The sequence below is a fragment of the Meriones unguiculatus genome, chromosome 4, assembly GCF_030254825.1.
Source record: "Meriones unguiculatus strain TT.TT164.6M chromosome 4, Bangor_MerUng_6.1, whole genome shotgun sequence".
NCBI lineage: Eukaryota > Metazoa > Chordata > Mammalia > Rodentia > Muridae > Meriones > Meriones unguiculatus.
In genome coordinates this window covers 38,232,055-38,251,926 of record NC_083352.1, presented here as the reverse complement: position 1 = coordinate 38,251,926, position 19,872 = coordinate 38,232,055, and the positions used below count along the sequence as shown (strand labels likewise).

Below are 19,872 nucleotides of genomic sequence, written 5' to 3'. Positions count from 1 at the left end.
AACATACAAACACAGAGACGCATGCACCCATCATGTTTTTCCTTGATACGGTCTTGGCAGCATGAACAACGGAAGAGTGCAATCTCAGAGCGAGTGGGTCCCTGGGTCTTGCTATCCTGCAGGAGAGAAACACCCTCATGATGCTCAAAGAGCTCAGTTTCCTTGGTCTGAGTGGCACAGTATCCATCCCTTGTTCAGATGGGCGACAGCCACTGCCTCCTCCAGGAAGCTTCCTTTGCTGTCCTGAGGCTAGGGCAGGTAGCCCCACTGTGTGCGCCCATGAGAACATGCTCACTTCTGGACCTTTTTGGATGTACTTTTCTCCTAAATTTCTCAGGAAGGGTAATTCATTCCCCATTGCATCTCAGCTCAAGCTTAGCATTTGTCACAAAGTAAAATTCTACAGTTGTCAGCTGATTGTTTAATAATAAGTACCCACTAAATGGGCTATTGACCATGGCCATGTACTATGTTACAGAATAATAATAATAACAACATAATATTAATATATTATTATTATTAAAGCAATTTAATATAATTTTATATAATACTAAATATATTATATAATTTATAATATAAATACAATTATACATTATATAATAATATATTACTATGTAACATAAATATAATAATTTAATAATATGGTATAATAGAATATTATTATATTTCCCTTTTAATAATATAATTATATATTATTATATACAATAATAAAATAATAATATGATTTGTTATTGTTATTCTTTATTATAGGCAGGGTTTCATGTATTGTAAGCTGGCTTTGAATCATACAAACAAAAATAACCTTAAACTTTTGATTCTCCTGCCTGCACTTCTCCTAAGTCCTGGAATTTTAGCTATGTACCTGGATTCATATGGTTTTGAGGATCAAACTCCTGGGTACAGGCGTGCTGGATAAGCACTCTAGCAACTTATCTACATCCCCAGCTACAGAATTCAAGAGAGTTTTAAACAGTTACCAGTATCACAAGATGGAGCCAGGCTGTAGGACCAGGTCTCTAGAACACTACCACAGCTAAGAGTCAACTGTACAGTCCACAGCAAAGGGGAACCATCCCAGCCAGCCTTAGTGAGCCAGCCTCATTCTGTTATATGACTCGTACTAACTCCCAGAAGCTGGCTGCGAGCAGGGGCAAAGGTAGCGCTAAGAGACATCATCCTTGTCACCTAGATGCTCTATGTCTATTGGCTGACTCTGTTTCCAGGCCTGGAGCCATGGGGACAGGTGTCCTCACAGAAAAGCGTTCACAGATTTGCATGTGAAGAAGCAGGCTTCAGGGGGGTCTAGGAGTTCCCCACTCCCTGGCAGATCTGAGAAACCTTTGAAACTTGAACATGTAATCTGGACCTTTGAATGACCATCCACATCTCCTCAGTCTTCTAAACTAGGGAAGAGGTTCCAGAGTAGACTCTGACTGGCACACTCCTCCTTTGTGGTCACGTTCCCTTCAGTGATGCCGTTCACTGAGCACTCTGGGGTGTGCATCATTAACAGCCCCAAGAAAACACTGGTTTTATGAGAAGTGAAATTGTTAGTCAAATGTTTTTTTCTCTTTTTAGAACAAAACAAACTGACCCTTCATTAATAAGCCCCATTACCACCTTCCTCCACAGTACGGACTGGGTTATGTTAGGATTTGGACTTTTCTCACAAATGGCATTATCATTACTCCTACTCCCTAATGCGAGAATGACTAATTCCAACTCCATCTATACACGGTCGGGTACGAAAGGTTCCTCTAGGGCCCCGCAAGTGTGTAGGTGCTGGAGAGAGGTTAGTACTAGGTAATTTGAGTTTCATCCACAGGCAGAACCTCGCCCATGGTCCGTGAGCAGGTAGGGCTCTGGCTCCTTCCTTCATCACCACGTCTGAGCACAACGAAAGCTCCCATAAAACCTGTCCTGGAGATAAGCCTCCACATTTATCTGCTTTACATACTGGTATCTTAGGCACTCCAGATGTGCCGGTTCACGAGCTAGATCATCTGTTTAGGTGTCCACACTTCTAGCAGGGGCCCTCCATATGGTGGGGAAAAAAATCCCACTTAATTCATCGGTGACTCATCGGGATGAGGTTTAATGCGGCATCGGAGTTTAATGAAATACACCCAGGTCCCTTCCTTTTAATACCCACTGCATTGCAATGTGTTTGTAGCGCACTCGCGGTGCAGGGCTGGCTTCTCCCGGGCTGTTTATCACATCTGAAAATCTCTCTGTGGTCAGAGATCTGGAAAGTGTCACGATCCACCTGATGGCATTGTTTCAGGAAGCTGTCAGCCTTAGACGCCGGGAACGCTTGATTTGGGATGCTTGGGTTACGGGGAATACACACGTGAGGGGTTTCTGTGTTAAGATTTCATTGATTCATTAGGGACTAAAGTCTCCTGGGGCTGACAGCTCTTGCCTGTTTGGAGTTTAGCAGATAAATTTTTGGTAGCCAGCTGTTTCCGATGTGGGTCTGGTCTCTATCACAGGTCAGCTCGTTTGTAATGGGCTTGGGTGAGGCAGGTTGGAAGAGGCTTGCGTGACTGCTATTGGCCATTTACAGGGTTGAGGTTCAGGAACCATGCCAGAAAGACATGTGGCTATCAAACCCAGTTCCCAGAAAGCTGCAGGGGGCCTCCAACCCCAGGGTTTCGGGGACACCCAAGTCTTCTATCACCTTATAATTCTGTCTAGATTGCTTTGCAATATAAAAAGTTCATAATGTCATATCCATTTTTCTTACTGAACTAAGTTGGGAAGAGAGACCTGGGCAGAGGGAAATGGAAGCAATTTAAAGGCATGTTTAGTTATTGGTTGCTAAGCAAGATGACTTAACATTTAGAAAGGAGGCTCATGAAATGACAGTGCGTTCCTTCTGTATTGTATTAGAGCACTAACACACTGGATTAAAAGTCACCAGATTTCATTCATGGCTAGCATTCAGATTCTGTACACTTATCTGTTAGCTAGCAGGAAACCCATAAAATCAAATTTAAATTTTCTGATGAGGAAAACAACCTTGAACTTATGGTTTGATTATTGTAGATGTTATTGCTCTTTCTACTCATATCAATATCCATATCTCATCATTCCCCAGCATCTTTTGTTTTTGCTTAAGCGTTTCTCATATTCTCCTAACCACTTTGTTACTCTCACTTCATGAGTGGTAAACTGACTTGAATCTTGGCATGAATGATGGAGTGAGTACAGGGCAGTTTTAATCATGAACAATACCGTGAACACAAATATGGCTTCTCTTTTCACCTCAGTTTCCCTATCTGGGAAACCTACCTGTGGTGATTTGAATGAGAAACGTCCCCTGTAGTCTCATGCATCTGAACTCTTGGCCTCCAGCTGATAGTGATCATGAGGGAGGTTTAGGTGGTATGGCCTTGCTGGAGGAAGTGTGTTCCAGAGATGGGTTTTAAGGGTAAAACTGCTTCCCTGTTTTCAGCTCACTCTCTCTGATTTGTGGTAGTGATTGAAATATGTGCTCTCTGCTCTCGGCTCTCAGCTCTCTAGTCCGACTACCATGCTTGCTGCCTGCTGCCATGCTGTGTCTGCCATTATGGACTCTAATTGCATGTAAGCACAAGCTAAATAAACTCTTTCTTCTGTAAGTCGGTAATAATACACTGCCATTTGGGTGTTTAATGAGCTGCTGACATAGTGCTGGATACATAGCAGAAAAGAAGAGAGGAAAGGAGGGAGGGAGAGAGGGAGGAAGGAAGGAAGAAAAGGGAAAGAAATTCTTCCTTCCGGTTGTACTTCATCACTTTGCCTGAGTGTGCAGGTTTAGCCCGGAGGACAATTTAATTCTTACTGAGCAGGAGCAAGCTTCCCTGCTCCTCCTAGTTCATCCATAGAGAGGAGGGATCCAGCCAAGGAATTCTCTTGTCATCCATCTTGTCCTTTACTAGCTTCAACAGTGACTGGGGTTATGAGATTCGAGGTGGCCAAAGGAACTCCTTTGGAGCTGTACCCAACAGTTCAGAATTCAACAAAAGTCATTAGCTTGTGTCCACAGCTGCTGCTGTCCAGTGGTTTCTTTCTTTGCTTTTTCTATGCTCTTTGTGTGCTGTTGTTATTTTCCACTCTGAGGTCTGTTCTGGACCTCAGTCATGACGAATGGCAGGTATTTACCACTGACTACTGTCCAGCCCTTGCTTTTTATTTTGGGACAGGCTACGTTTTCCAGGCTGGCCTTGCACTCACTCTGTGGTCCAGATGGGACCTGAACCTGTAAACCTTGTGTCTCGGCATAGTTGGGATGATGATCTTGTATCACCAGGCCTGGACTTTACAGCCTCCTTGACCAGGTTGCATGTAAAATCCATGTGGCATCATGTTGTAAGTAGTTACTTGGTCCCTTTCGTGCAGCCAGGGGCTCACTAGTCATCTCCTGATCCCTCTTCTCTGGCTCCACAAACGATTCTTTACTTAGTCTTTAGCACCAGATACTTTTGTTCTTCTCACGGAACCATGAACCTCTTGGTTCTTGGTTGAAAATCTTGAAAAATCTTGAAAATCTTGAAAACAGATTTTCCAAGAAGACAAATCAAGTGACATGGACTGTGAACTGCTTTGTGTTTTGGGAAGGGGGGAGGGTGCAGGAGTACTTCCCGCTGGATCCTTATGTGTGATGAGAGGTCTCAAAAAGCACCAATGGGGCTGGCTGCTGCTGGATACAGAGAGCTGCATTCCAGAGAGACAGAGAAACACACACACAGAGGTGGGGACGGCATGGACATTTGAGACCTCAAAGCCCAATCCTAGTGACACACCTCTACCAACAAGGTCACACCTAATCCTTCCCCCAAACAGTTCAGCCAGCTGGGTCCAAACATTCAAATATATGATCCGATGAGGCCATTCTCATTCAAAGCACCACACTCCTCCAATGTGCCAGAGCCCCGGCCCCAGGATGACCACAGAGAGGCTGAATCTCAACCTCCTCTGCCTGTCTGGTTCTTCCTTCAAAGTATCTCAGAGATGAGATGTGAGTGTGGACAGGATTGTAGGGTTAAGGGGCCATTTTTCAGTCACTTCACACGTAGGGAAAGCCCTGGATGCCTAACCTACCTAAGCCTCGACCAAAAGAGCCTGAGTGCTGACTCTCTACCCTAACAGCTTGTGAGGTCAAGAGAAGGCAGTTAACCTTCTAGAGTCAGTGATGATCTTGTGAGATGGTGGAACAATTAAATTTTGTCAACTTGACACAGACCTAGAGATATCCATGAAGAGGGAATCTGAGTTGAAAAAATCACATTGGCCTATGTGCATGTCTGTGAGCTGTTTTCTTGTTCGCTGATTGATGTAGGAAGGCCCCAACCACTATGGGCAACACGGGTGAACGTGCCTGCGCTATACAAGAAAGAAAGGCCCCTGAGCAAGCCAAGAAAACAAGCCAGTGAGCAATATTCCTCTTTCTCTTGGTGATGGACGATAACTGTAGACTAAAGCAAACCCGGTCCTCCTCAAGTTGTTTTTGGCCATGGCATTTATTATAGCAACAGAAAATCAAACCAGGACAGATGGGAAGAGCACCTATATAACAGAAATTGTGGTTCATTTACACAATGGAATGCTACTCAACAATTAAAAATAAGGAAATCATGAAATTTGCAGGCATATGGTGGGACCTAGAAAAGATCGTCCTGAGTGAGGTAACCTAGAAGCAGAAAGACACACACGGTATATACAGACTTATAAGTGGATATTAGACATAAAATATAGGATAAACATACTAAAATCTGTACACCTAAAGAAACTAATCAAGAAGGAGGACTCTGGGTAAGAGGCTCAATCCTCATTCAGAAAGGTAAAGAGGATGGACATCCAAAGAGGGAGAAAACAGGAAACAGGACAGGAGCCCACCACAGAGGGCCTCTGAAAGACTATACCCTGCAGAGTATCAAAGCAGATGGTGAGACTCAGAGCCAAACTTTGGGCAGAGTGCAGGGAATCTTATGAAAGAAGGGGGAGATAGGAAGACTTGGAGGGGACAGGAGCTCCACAAGGAGAGCAACAGAACCAAAAAATCTGGACACAGGGGTGTTTTCTGAGACTGATACTCCAACCATGGACCATTTGTGGAGGTGACTTAGAACCCCTGCACAGATGTAACCCATGGCAGCTCAGTGTCCAAGTGGGTTCCCTAGTAGTGGGAACAGGGACTGTCTCTGACATAAACTGATTGGCCTACTCTTTTATCACCTCTCCCTGAAGGGGATGCATCCTTGCCAGGCTACAGAGAAAGACAATGCACTCAGTCCTGATGAGACCTGATAGACTAGGATCAGACGAAAGGGGAGCAGGACCTCCCCTAATAGTAGACTGGGGAAGGGGTATGGGTGGAAAAGAGGGAGGGAGGGTGAGATTGGGAGGGGAAGAGGAAGGGAGCTACAGGTGGGATACAAAGGGAATAAACTGTAATCAATAAAAATAAAATATTATAATAATAAACAATAGAAATAGGTTAATGTAAATAAAGCCCTTTGCCCCAATGCTATGAAAATTAACAATGTAAACTTTCACCTCTGTCTTTCTTCTATGCAAATATATATTCAAAGGTAGCATCTTGCAGGGCTATGACAGTGCAAGACAATGCTCAGATCAAACACAGGTGCTGGCTTATCTCTTCCTGCCCAGACATGTGGAGCCTGTGCTTGATCAGCTTGGACTCCTGCTGAAATGTGCCTGGGTAAGGCTGCATGGTCAAGGTCGAAACAACCTCTCTTAAGTTCTGTCATATCTATCCCATGTCCCATTATCTCTGACAGGTGGTCAAACTCCGTGAACAATACAAATTTAGAGCAGTGTGTATGTGTGTGTGCGTGTTTGAACACTGATGTGTGGAATTTTCCAGACGTTCTTCAAATTAGGAATTTGAGATAGGGCTAAACCAAAAGACCTCTAGTGTCTAGACTTGCTACACCAGGCAGGGCTGTCTGATGGGAAGCTAAATCACCCCGAAGCTTTGCCTAAACACACCTACCACACGAATTAGAGTCCATTCCATCATATGTGCAAACTCGCGCACAAGCTCTTCGTGCAGAGTGATCGTGATTGCTCGAGAGTGTTCTAATCTGGCTAAGACTGTCCACTACTTCGTTCCTGAAGACAACAGGTTTGATTTTTGTTTGACTAAAAGTACTGACTCACAAGCATTAGCCCTTAGTCTGCTCTGTGAGAAGGAAGTGAAAGAAGGTTGAAGAGAGAACCTCTTTTTTTCCTGAAGGGCCAGGGTCATCCCACTGCCTTCCTCAGGCAGAACCGTCTGGTCGTGCTTTCTCATTCCAAATACTACCCTGCTTAGAGATGATGAGCAGGCATTGGCCTCTCCATTCTTCTTTGTCATTCCAGAAGGAGAAAGGCAGGGATCATGTCAGAAATTATTTTTCTACCTACTATGTAAATAGGCTGTTTCTAGCTGTGCTGTTAACTTTGGCCTTATAAAGACCCCCTAAGACAATTGCATTAGCCTTGCCCAATCTTGCCTAGGTCTACACAGTCTAAATCCAGAGGCACGATCTAGGCTGCGGCCTACATGAACGGCAGTGCGTGGAGTTGGAGGCCATACACCTAGACTTCCTGCCAGACTGTACTGAGCTGGGCAATGGGCAGCACCAGACCCACCGTGTGAAAACCTAGCCTGAGACCAAGCCAGGGACTTGCAGTTGTTTGTTGCCTTTTCTTTCTAGAGAAGCCCAATCCCTTTATCAAGTAGTGAGCACACGTGCATACACACACACACACACACACACACACACACACACATACACACACACACACACACATACACACACACATACACACACACACACACACACACACACACACACACACACACACACATACACACACACACACACCACTACTACCAGGACTGTAGCAATAATAAAAAACAAATCCTCTCTGTTTCCAAGATAGAGATGCATCTCCCCAGAGTCCAATTGCTTTGTTATGTTACATGATAAAGAAAAACAAACAAACAAACAAACAAAACCCACAAAGATGATACATGTCTAAAGGAAACAGAGCCTGATTTGTATTCCCCTAGCATTCTGGTGTTATGAAAATAAGGATGTCTGCCTAAACTGACCAGCACTGGCCTGGAGCTCACATGGTCCTCTCTGCTATTTTACCTGTGACCACCCGGGTACAGAGAGAGTCCATTCAGTCCCAAACACGTGATAAATGCGAGACATGTACGCACACACCGATAAGAAGGGTCTGGGCTACTTGGAGGTATCTGTGTGACGATTGCAATGCAAACTCTCACGTGTCTCTTGGCAGTAGGGCACAGTGATGGATAGCATTTGGGGGTACCCTGAAAGCCACACTGAGAAAGCAGAAAGCAGCTCTAAAGTTCCAGCCCCGTTGTCTGCCACGCAAAGTCTGCTTTGCATTAGCCAACAGCAACGCAACACAGCAACCAGCTCTGCATGCGCCTGGCTTCCCAGACTTGTGTGCAAGGGGAGAAAAAGGCAGATGAGGTAGCAGGCAGCATCAAAGGACAAACATGATATATAAACCCCATGATGAACTTTCGCTTAGGAGTTAACTTCCCCCAGACTCTGCCCCTTCTAAATACCACCAGAAACAAATTACATGAATGAGCTTGTTTCTTCCTGGCGTTTAATATTTTGAAGTCATTTTCTTTTTGGCATGTCAATCATGCTAAAACATGACCTAACGACTCCTCTTTATAAGTTTCACACAGGTAACGTGGTTTAAAAATCAGCACGAAATGGGGTCCTGTTTTCTCCTTTGAAGAAAACAACCACTCATTTTGAAGGCTGGGGCAGGAAAGGAAGGCGCATGTCTTCTGTCATAGTCACCTCTTCACAAAGGCAACCTCAGACCACGAGGAAGACCTAACCGCAAAACAAAGCCTTGGATTACTTAGAGATAATCTCACCCCACTGGTCACCCAAGGCAAGCTTAGAGCTCAAGACATAGTTGGTAACCTGTGCGAGAGGCAGTCTTGATCATAGCCAGTGACTATGGTCTGTGCCAGTGGGTCATGCACTAGGTTTAGGAAGGCTGGTTCTCACTGCCTCACTGTGCTCTTTCTTTAGGAAGGATGAAGGACCTGCCTGGATCTAGGTGCTGCTTCTGTCTTCTGCTTTGACTCTACCTAGGAAACCCATTCAGCAACCAAGATGACCTCAAGTCCAGCTCTAGAAATGGCAGCCCCCAACATGCTCAGACTCCTCATTGCTGATTTCTCAGCATGCTCCCAGCTGCCCCCTCCCACCCCGCATCATGGTGACCCAAGGGCTTCCAGTTAACTTGAAGCTTTATGTAATCAGTGACCCCTTCCCCCACAAACCCCAGCCCTAAGAATATTCAAAAGACAGGAAGTAAGCTTTGCATGTTTCTCACTTCCATGTGCAAGGAAAACAAAAACAGAAACTTGTCCTTGTTCTAATATGCTCATGTGGTTTGTACATTTCAGACAAGAGTGTTGAAAGGCAGTTTTCCAAAGCTCATCTGGTCACAGATCCTTCCTTTACGCAAATATTCATTGATGTCTCTGAAGTGTAGCTATTCGGTAAATTATTACCATGAAAATGCTGATACTTACATGGTTTCTCCATTGTCTAAGAAGGTAAAAAGGAGATCTTCAAACCCTGGGCATTTTCTCGCATCCCATTCAGCATTTCCAAACAGTGGCATTGCTCATGGTTACAACCCACTAGTACCCCACATAATAATCACTACATGAAACTCTCTGAGACATTGTTTCACCTAGGTCCAGGTCCATTAAACTGCATTGGGACTTGTTATTCATCCAAGAAACGAGGAAGAGGAGGAATGGAGAGCTGGCCCAGCAGATAATAATAATCACTGCGGCTGGGAGGCAGTGATAACACACATCTTTAATCCCACTGAGCACTCGGGGGGCAGAAGAAGGAGGATGTCTGTGTTCGAGGCCAGCCTCCTGTACAGAGTGAGTTCCAGGACCTCCAGGGCTACACAGAGAAACCCTGTCTTGAAAAAAAAAAACAACAAATCATAAAAGAGTGCATGTTGCTTGTTACTGCTCTTTCACAGGAACAAAGTCATAGTTCATGGTCCCCAGAACCCATGTCAGGTGACTCCCAGCTAACTGAAACCCCAGTTACATGGGACCTCTCTCTTCTGTCCTCTTTAGACACCTACATCTACAGTACACACACACACACACACACACACACACACACACACACACACACACAATGTTATGGCTAAAAACTTGGGACACTTACTTTAATGAGTCAAGAGCGTCGCTGACTGCATTTGCAAAATTGATATCTGTTGGAACGTTTTTGTATTCCAGGCAGTAAGTTGGTCTCACACCAAGAATCTCAACTTCACAGCCTAACGAGGAAAAAGATGGAAAATAGTTATTGTCTTCAGCACTAAAGTAGAGCTATGAGCCTATTCCATAGAACAAACATCAGTCAAAATATTTTTGTACCTTTTCATAAACTTATTCCGAGTAAGCAGCATTATAATTTTGCTCACCGGAGTAGTATCTTAAATGCCATTTCAATCTAATACTGGAGTCCCATGACAGAAATTGTCCCAAATTGGACAATAGAAACAAAATAAATATTAATTAGTGTAGCAAAATATCTCAATTAAGTTTTGTCTAGATTGTCTATAACTACCATCTTCTAGTCTAACGTCCCCCTGCCTATTCAAGACATGGGTTGGGTAGTATCTTATAGGCATTATTGTAAATTAAATATTTTTATTTAATTAAAATAAAAATATAAAGCAGAGTTATAAAATAAATATGTCACTATCATATGATAAAGGCTAACTGGACGTTAGCATTCTAACAGCAATCTAATTTCACCGAGTTAAAGCAAAGGTTTTGAGCTAGCAAAATGCAACACAAAAGTTAAAAGCTGGGTGTGAATCTGCTCAAGTTTTCACCCCAGACTCTTAGATAAGCAGAAGTCGTTGTCCTGAGGAGGGGACACTTAATCAGAACACAGAGCGGCAGAGGGGTGAGTCAGTCCCAGTTTACATCTGTTGAGCAAATATTTATTGGCATTTACTGCGAAGTGGAGGCCCTGTTCAGGCAGAGGAAACATAAATGAATCAGCCAGAGTCCCCTTCTCAGAGCAGTTCAGTCTATCTGCGCATATGGGAAAGAGGGGAGTGCGTGCTGTGTGAATTCCTGTGTGAGACGCCCACTTCCTAGGTGGCACAGGAGCTCAGTGAGGAGCATTATTTATCCTCCTGAAAGTCTTCCTTGCATCTCTGTCCGTCACTCAAATGTTGGAGACACAGCCAAGGCTGTGAGGAATGGAGGTTGGGTTTGGGTTAGGGCATGGTATCAAGACAAAGAAAGTAATGTGAGCCAAAGTTCAGAGACCTTTGAAATAAATATAACCATGAAATGCCAAACCGGGGGGAATCAGGAGCCCAGGGAAAATAACTTCCACGTGAAAGTGAGTCAAGATGGGAGACATAGAATGTCGGGGAGGAAGGAGTCTGACAGGAGGCAGGTTGGCAGGCACAATTAAATACATCTGCCAGGCAGTTCCAGCTGATGAAGAAGATAGCAAAGCAACCCCCAGGAAGGCCTCCTTCATTAGCATAAAAGATACGACATGCAAAGACGGTGTTGCATTAATAACTACCAAATCACTACAAGAAGAAAAATCAAGTGTCAATTTTTAAGTGCATAAAAGTAAGAAAGGGGGGTGGGGTGGATTCAAGAGGCAATAATGCCATAAACTGGACAAAACCAAGCATTTTAGTTTTAAAACAAACATGAAAAGCCAGAAGGAGCCATGACTCTACAGAGTCTTGTGTATAGATTATTGCTTATATGCCACGCACACACATACACAAAGGAGTCTTGGTGGTATAAGTACAAGACTTTGACCTTAAAAGAAATTAGTTCAAGATACAAAGTCTGCTATGATGGTTCCAATCTGTCATCCTAGGGCTTAGAAGGCTGAAGCAGGAAGACCAGGGGTTAAATCCAGTCTCGTCTACTTGGCCCTACAGTGCCGTGGCTGGCCTTGCTGATGTGAGGTCCTGTGTCAAAGACTTAAAGAAACAAACTGATGGAATGAATACATAAAGATGTATGGAGAATTTGGGTGTTAGTATCAATGGGATGAATTCAATAGATTTGAATTTTCTATCCGATGAGCATTTTTAAACATGACTGTTATTCAAACTGAGCATATTCTGGTCCATAAATAAAATCCCAATAATTTCCCCAAAGCAGAAACATTTCAAGCGTAGCGCATACAATCTGACCACAGGTAATAACATTAGGAATTTAATCCTAACAGTTAACTAAAAATAAACCTAACCGCTTACGAATTTGAAAGAAAACTGTTATATAAATTGAAGCACAGAGGAACTAAAAACTCTATTGACAGGCTAGTTATTAACAACAGTGAAAACCCTCCACTTAACAACCGCAAGGGACACATTTTTACTTACGCCAGGAGAAAAATCAAGAATGTTCCCCTTGCTGCTGTAACTTATTGCTCTCAACGTGCTTTACATCAAATTAAAAAAAAAATAGAAGTAAATAAACTAAAATATTAGAAGGTCTGCCCAGGAGTTTCCATACGACAGTCTTTAAAAACTGTTTTCAGGGCTGAGAGATGGATCCGCGGGTAAAGTACCGGCCACACAAGAGTGAAAACCTGTGTTCACACACCCTAGCACCCACATAACTGCCAGATTGGCACGGCAGCCTGCCTTTAATTCTGGTAGCCCGAAGGTGGAGACCAGGGAGCCATGGACCAAGCTGGCTAGCTTGACTAACTATATTGGTGAGCTTTTGGTCCAACTGAGAGACCCTGCCTCAAAGAATAAGGTAGAGAGCAAAGGAGGAAGACTCCTGAGGTTGGTCTCCCACTTCCTGTTACGCATGTGCAAACATGTGTGTACACCATACACACACGCACATCACACACATGTAAAGCAACTTGTAAAAGCAATTTTGCTCTGCAGCATACTATAGCAGCAGGCACATTCATAGGAGAGGCACAAGTGTCACCAGATTGCGAGCAAATGCAGACTAACACTTATTTTGTTCTATTCTGTCCTGCTCTACGCTTGTTTTAGAAGTTGATTAGCAATCCACAAGTTTACATTGCTGTCTGCTATAGGTCATGACCTGTCTTATAATAATGCTATAGCACGGAGGTATGGTATCCTCCGTGGGTACTAGGAACCACAGAGAGCATAGCAACCCTTGTGTAAACCCATGAGCCGTATCAGTTAACGATGGGCCACATAAATGAAATTATGTGCCTAGAGACGTTGTAGCCACCTTAGCGTGTGATGGTGTACTCATTATGTTCACACGATGAAAAGATTGCCTAACACCACATCCCTCAAGACACATTCTGCCTTCAATTGTACTGTAGATTAGATAGATAGCTTAGATAAATAGATGGTACGTAGATGATAAATAGGTAGATAGATACAGATAGGTAGATATTCCTATGAAGTTTAATCTATGAATTAGTCATGGTAAGAAATTAAAAATAATAATAAAATAGAGCAATCATAACAATATCCTATAGTAAAATTTATGTGACTGTGATCTCTCAAAGAAACTTTTCCATTTAAAAGAAGTATTTCCTAGCCTTTCTCCCACCTATCTGAATCTCTCAAAGCACTACTCTTTTGCTCTGGCATATTGGTTAAATAAAAGAAGAGTTACTCGATTACAAGCACTGAGATTTTTCAGCATCCCGTCTGGTAACCAAGATGGCTTCCAAGTGACTATCTGGTGGGTAACAGACAGTGTGAATACACTCAGACAAGGTGGGGATGCTTGTCCTGAGATGGACAGAATAGGAAGGGCATCATGAGATGTTTGTCTTACAAACGCCGCCTGTATTTAAACACAACAATTGTTTCCCTTGAGTTACCCATGTTTTCACATAGCAGCTGACAAGTAGCTAGAAGCATGGGGAGGAAGAACATAGGGAGTTAACATCTTGGAGTGGAGTCTTCAGTCACCTTCATCCACTGCAGGAGAGCTTGTAAAGAAACATTCTGGTAGTTTTGATTGTAGTCCTGCTCTGCTTGACAAACCACTTCTAGGAATGTATTGTAATCATTTAAAGTTGCAAAGCCTAAAAGCACATTTGTGTCTAACAAAAGGTGAGAAATAAACATAATACAATGTCAGAAAGAACACGTTTTTGCAGCTGCCTTGATATCCCATTTTAGTAGTGATCTGAACTGAAATCACACGGAACTTCCCTCCACCCAACCCATCCCTTACTCTAAGAGGCAACCCCTCACTTCTCACTTCCACTGCTGCTGCTGCTGCTGCTGCTCCTTCAGGTGGGGGTGTCATGTGACCCAGTCCTGACACTGAGGTATACTGGGGAGCACGAGGTGGGGGAGCTTTCTTTCCTTATGAAAGATAGAGATGCCATAGGCTCTGCATCTCCTTTCTGGCACAGAATGTACGTTGTGAGGATTGGATCCTGGACTCGCCGCAGCCGTCTTGAAAACAACGAGGCAAAGAAGCACGAAGACTCCAAAGTCAATACGCTGAAGGCAAGCAGAAAGACCAGGGTATGCACTTTGGAAAGGACACCGATAAGCATCAGAATGGCATGCATCTAGTGTGGTCCAAACAAGTCCCTTTGTTATCTGTCCTTGCCTGTTCTCTATTATTCATAATGGGCACTTCCTAATTGGTGATATAAAGGGGGTTTAGAATACCTAAATATTTTCACTATGGCTCATTCAGATTGACCTCACTTTTGTAAAAACAAGTGTCTATTGTGTTTGTTCTAAGAAGCCAAAAGCTGATGTTTGAGTGATAACTTTGCAACTTCCTTCTCATATACCCATTAGAACACAAAAGTTCCATTATGTGGCCTGTCGTATTTATCCATCCTGCAGCTGCTGGACACTGGTTTGCTGCCAGTTTTTAAATGGTATGGATTATGCAGACATAAATATTTTCACATATGCTCGCTGGTTTATTTAGGGGTGCGTTCCTGTTGGGATATGTCATAGACAGAGCTGTTAGGAATGGGTTATACATACACTGAAAAGTTGTCATATGGCTCTCTCGCATCTGTGCTTCCTGGGATGTCATTACTCCACCCTTATCAACAGTTGGGTTTGTTATTTCTTTTCAAAATTAGCCATTTTCCATTTTAGTGTGTGTAATTTCGTCAGGAGTAAGTTCGGTAAAAGCTTCACATAGACTCTACCCCTCCTTTCCCTCCCTCCCCATCCCCACAGCAACCCCAGCCCCATGTGTCCTGCTGTCTTTACTCTAGCCTGAGCCTAGTGGAGCTGGGGCCTAATGACAGGCCAATAGCAGCTTTAAAAAGAGATGCTGACACACAGGTATTTCTGTCTGAAATAACAAAGTCAAATGAGGAAATCTGCAAAGAAAAAAGAGGGTTTAGAGTTTAGAGTCTTTCTTGGAGATCTTGGCTGTGTTTGGGGAGCTGACCTTTCCCAGAAGGCTCACACCACCAGCAGGGACCAGAGAAGCTGTTTAGTAACTGGCATGTTAACGGGCTGAAAGCAGAGGCTGATCTAGCGTAGCAGTGGAGGTGGCAGATGCCATTTTGAAAACCCTCTTCTCAGTGTTGGGCGCTCAGCACTCCTCAGCACTAGGCACTGGCACTCAACAGATGCCATTTTCAACAAGATTCTGCTGTCTCTGTGGCTCCACAGCTCAAGACCCACTGGACACAGGAGCAAAAACTGGCCCACTCATCACAATGGACCTTCCAGGAATGAGAAAAACTGCGAGTTTTGAGAAGGAATGGTGGCTGGCTTATGGCTAAATCCAGCAAGTAGGCCAGACAACATTCTTAGGCTCTATATATCCCCTTCAAGATCTCTCTCCTTCAAAAACTGTTTCTCCTTTATTTAATGTCCAACTTCAATATAGCTGGACTCCTCTCCCCTTCTATTCTCTTCTCCTCTTTATTCTTTCCTTTTCATTTTCTTTCCTCAAAGAGCATGGACTGTCTTTGTTGGTAGAGGCCTCTCTGTGTCTCTGCATCCTGAGAGCTGTGACTGGATTAGGTCACCTCTTTTAACCCAAACTGCCTCATCTCCCCATCTTCCACTTTGGCCCTACTGTTCCTGGTTCTCTTTACAATCAAGAATTGGGAGGGGTTCCCAAAGAAGGAAAAAGCCTTTGCATTTTCTTTGGGAGATTTATGAGGCAACAGCAAAAAGTGGACAAAAGAGGAGGAAATTTCTACTGAAACTGGCTCCTTCTCTGGGCTATCATGGACCCAGCCAATGGAGGGACCGCATGTTCCGCGCCTGTGCCCCTGGCTCAACCATGGAAATGATTACGTGCTGTTCATGTTCTGTGCACACAGTTCAGAATAGCTGAAGCCCCCTCTGTCCATCTCTGACTCCAGCTCTGACACTGACTGTTGGCTAGCTGTTAGTCACTTTACCAGTGTTACCATCTCTGAACTTGGCAGGTGTCTCAAGAACTGCTAATTATTCTAAGCTCTGTTTGACTTTGTTATTTCAGCCAGTGCAAGAAGCAGCTGCACTGTTCTTGTTTCTGCCTTCATGTGTGGGACAAGATGGGCCTCCTTCTTAAAAGGAGGCGTGTTAGAATTCTTACACACAACTTAGGGTGGATCTCCCCTTCCTCGGGGGCATTGGCCACTGGCCCGTGAAGACAAAGGAAGGAGAAGCAGAAAGCAGGGTTCGGACAGTCTGTGAGGATGATGGAAAGACTTCCTGGAACAGCGTTAATGAGACAGCTGAACTTTAGTCAAAGGAAATGAGGAGAATATATAGCTCCGTTAATATGACAGGACCATGCTGCCAAATGCAAATAAAGCACACCACAGGTACTTATTAGGTTTTGCCCAACTACTGTCCCTGTCTTATATATTATCTTCATTTCTCTTGAATAAATTTGGGCCGTCTCACAGAAGCTGTTCCAGAAAGTCATTGCCTACCTCATACCCGGAAGTAAATACCTTTGTCTCTTATTCTTAGCACCCCTGACTTCATTCCTTTCACCCTTAAATTTCTTTTTTACCTTCACACTCACTCCCACCTTAGCATATATGAGCAACTTTTGTTTTTTACCATGAGCCATGGGGCTTGTCTCTCACACACAGAACTATTTTGTGCCTCAATCATTTTTGCAAACAATATTATAGTCTTAGGGTAACCAATCTTGCTGCCCTGAACACAAGGAAGATGATACCTCAACCCAACTACAACGTAGGCCCTCCTGCACCTTGCGAGTTTTTCCACTGATAGAATAGTCCAGACTTGAAAGCCTAAATGCGAGAACACAGGAAACATGAATAACTAAGACAACATGTCTCCTCCAACAATTACCAATCCACAGCAATGGCCTTGCTAATAGACTGATCAAAATTCCAGGAAAATTCAAAATTTAAAAATATGTTCAAAGAAGTGAAAGGGGACATAAATGAACTATTGAATGATTCTAAAAAAAAGTATACAAACATCTAAAAAATTAAGTTGATACAAATATGGAAGCCGAATTCACTTAAGAGAGAAATACAGAAAAACAACCAAACTGAATTGGTAGAAATTTAAATTTTTTTCCATAAGCAAATAAAAGTTCAGTTGAAAGCTTCATAACAGAATTGATTATGGGGAAGACAGAATATCAGGGAGTGCAGACAAGGGAGAGGGATTAGAACCTTCCAATAACTTCCAATAAGGTTATTAAGGTTATTCCTTAATAACCTTTCAATAGCAAAAATAAATGAATGAAAACATGCTTAAAAAGCATTGGAGACACATGGGGCACCACAAGAAGACCAAATCTATGAATCATAAGAGGAGAAGGAAAATGTTTTCATGTAAAAGAGATATAAAATATTTTCACTAAAATCATAAAGTTCCATTATGCATAAGGTTTTCCAAATCTAGGGGAAGAGATGCTCAAGAATAAGAGGCATTAAGGCCAACAAATACGTAAGCCCAGAGAAAACTCCATGTCATGTAGTTAAAACATAAAATGTCCTGGACCAAGAAACTATTGAATACTGCAAGAGAGAGACAACCAAGTCACACATGAAGTCAGACCTACCGGAATAACAGCTGATTCTGCATCTGAAACTTTAAAAGCCAGAAAAGCTTAGACAACCAATGCCAACCCAGACTACCAGACCCAGTAAAGCTATTTGTCATAATTAAGGAAGTGTAGTAAGAATTTTGGTGTCCTTAAAAACTCAGTTATGTTACGTAAACATATTTTTGTTTTAATCCCAGATGTGGAATATGGGGGGCTGCTTCAGACTGTCCACAGCAGCAGACTCTTTGCCTCATGCATGCTCTGGCAGGGGTGTGATTCTGCCAGCTGAAGAAGGCTTAATTCTGGGAACTTTAGAGAGGGTATAAAATGACCAGAGTCCCAAGAGAGAAGGTGTGGCTGTTCCTCCTGCTGCTGCTTTTGCTGGTTTGACAAGTGGTAGAGGGGGGAAAAATGACAAGAAGAATTTGGAGATATTTTGACAAGACAAAGATTGGACTTACTCCAATGAATTCAGCACCCTAATCAGCAGGAAGTATCCTAAAAAGATCTCAACATGCTTTCTCCCCACTAACCTTCTGTCTCTTCTGCCTTGTGTTGGTGTGTTGAAAGGAACTAGGGTGTAGAAGGGTGATGGATATATAAGAACCAAATAAAATTGATTGAAAAAAAATGCCTACAAAGGAAAGAGAAAAACTTTCCATCATTAGAAACAAGCTGAAGAATTCATGACCACCAAGACGGCTAGAGAAGACATTAGAAAGTATCCTTCAGGCTGAAGAGAAAGGTAAATGTACCCATGAAGCTAGAGAAAAAGATAAACCATGTCAGGGCAGTAGTTAAGCCAATGAGGAGTAAGAAAACATAAAAGCCACAAAAACAAACAGACAAAAATTAATACATGTATATCGATAGTAACTCTGGATAATAATATTAGTTATCCAATCAGGGATACAGATTAACATATTGGATAGAAGGAGAGAGAGTCACCAATCTGTTGACTTTATGAAACATATCTCACTATCAGAGAAAGATGCTACCTTAATGTGAAAAGATGAAAAAATCTATTTCAAGAAAATGGAACCCCCAAAAGGCTTCCAAAAGATGTTACTGTTTTAACAAAATACACTTTAAGCCAAAAATAGTCAGAAGAGATAAAGAATGTCATTTTATATGTCTTAAGAGACAAGAGAACATTATAATTTTAAACATATATATCAAACATGGATGCACTTAATTTCCTAAAGCAAATGCTACTATATATGAACTCACAGGTTGACCTAACACAATAACAGTGGGCGGCTTTAATGACACTCTTATTAATATACATCACCCAAACTAAAACAGAGAAACATTGGAGTTAAATGATATCATAGACTGAGTGAAGCTAGCAGACATCTACAGGACATTCCATCTAAATGCTGCAGAACAAATACTCACTTCAGCAGTCGATGATACTTTCTTTAATATAAACTATGTGCTAGAATACAAAGCAAGTCTTAAAAATACAGGAAAATCGAAAAAAAGTTATTTTTCTATCCGACCACAATAATAAGTCTATAAATCATCAGCAAGGGAAGTTATAGAAAGGATATAAATTCATGGAGATCAAGCAACACACTGTTGAATGATGAATTATTTGTTGAAAAAAATATATCAGGAAGAAAAAAACTTAAATCCTAGAATAGACTGAAAATGGAAACAGCATACCAGAACCTGTGGGATACCGTGAAAGCAGCCCTAGGGGGACTGTACCTTTCATTTACAACCACAAGTGCCCACGCTTAAAAACTCCTAAAATCTTCAAGCACATAACATAATGACACACATTATGGGCTTTAGAAACACAAAAA

At 42.6% G+C, this 19,872-nt stretch overlaps 1 protein-coding gene across 2 annotated transcripts in view; it reads right to left on the bottom strand.

Annotated features, from left to right (window-relative positions):
• The window catches only part of Enpp6 (ectonucleotide pyrophosphatase/phosphodiesterase 6), a 103,300-nt gene that overhangs the window by 19,875 nt on the left and 63,553 nt on the right, over nt 1-19,872 (bottom strand). For both annotated transcript variants that reach the window (XM_060381749.1, XM_060381748.1), the window contains one exon: nt 10,260-10,371. In XM_060381749.1, the coding sequence (XP_060237732.1) occupies nt 10,260-10,371 (112 nt within the window). The remainder of the gene's footprint in view (nt 1-10,259; nt 10,372-19,872) is intronic.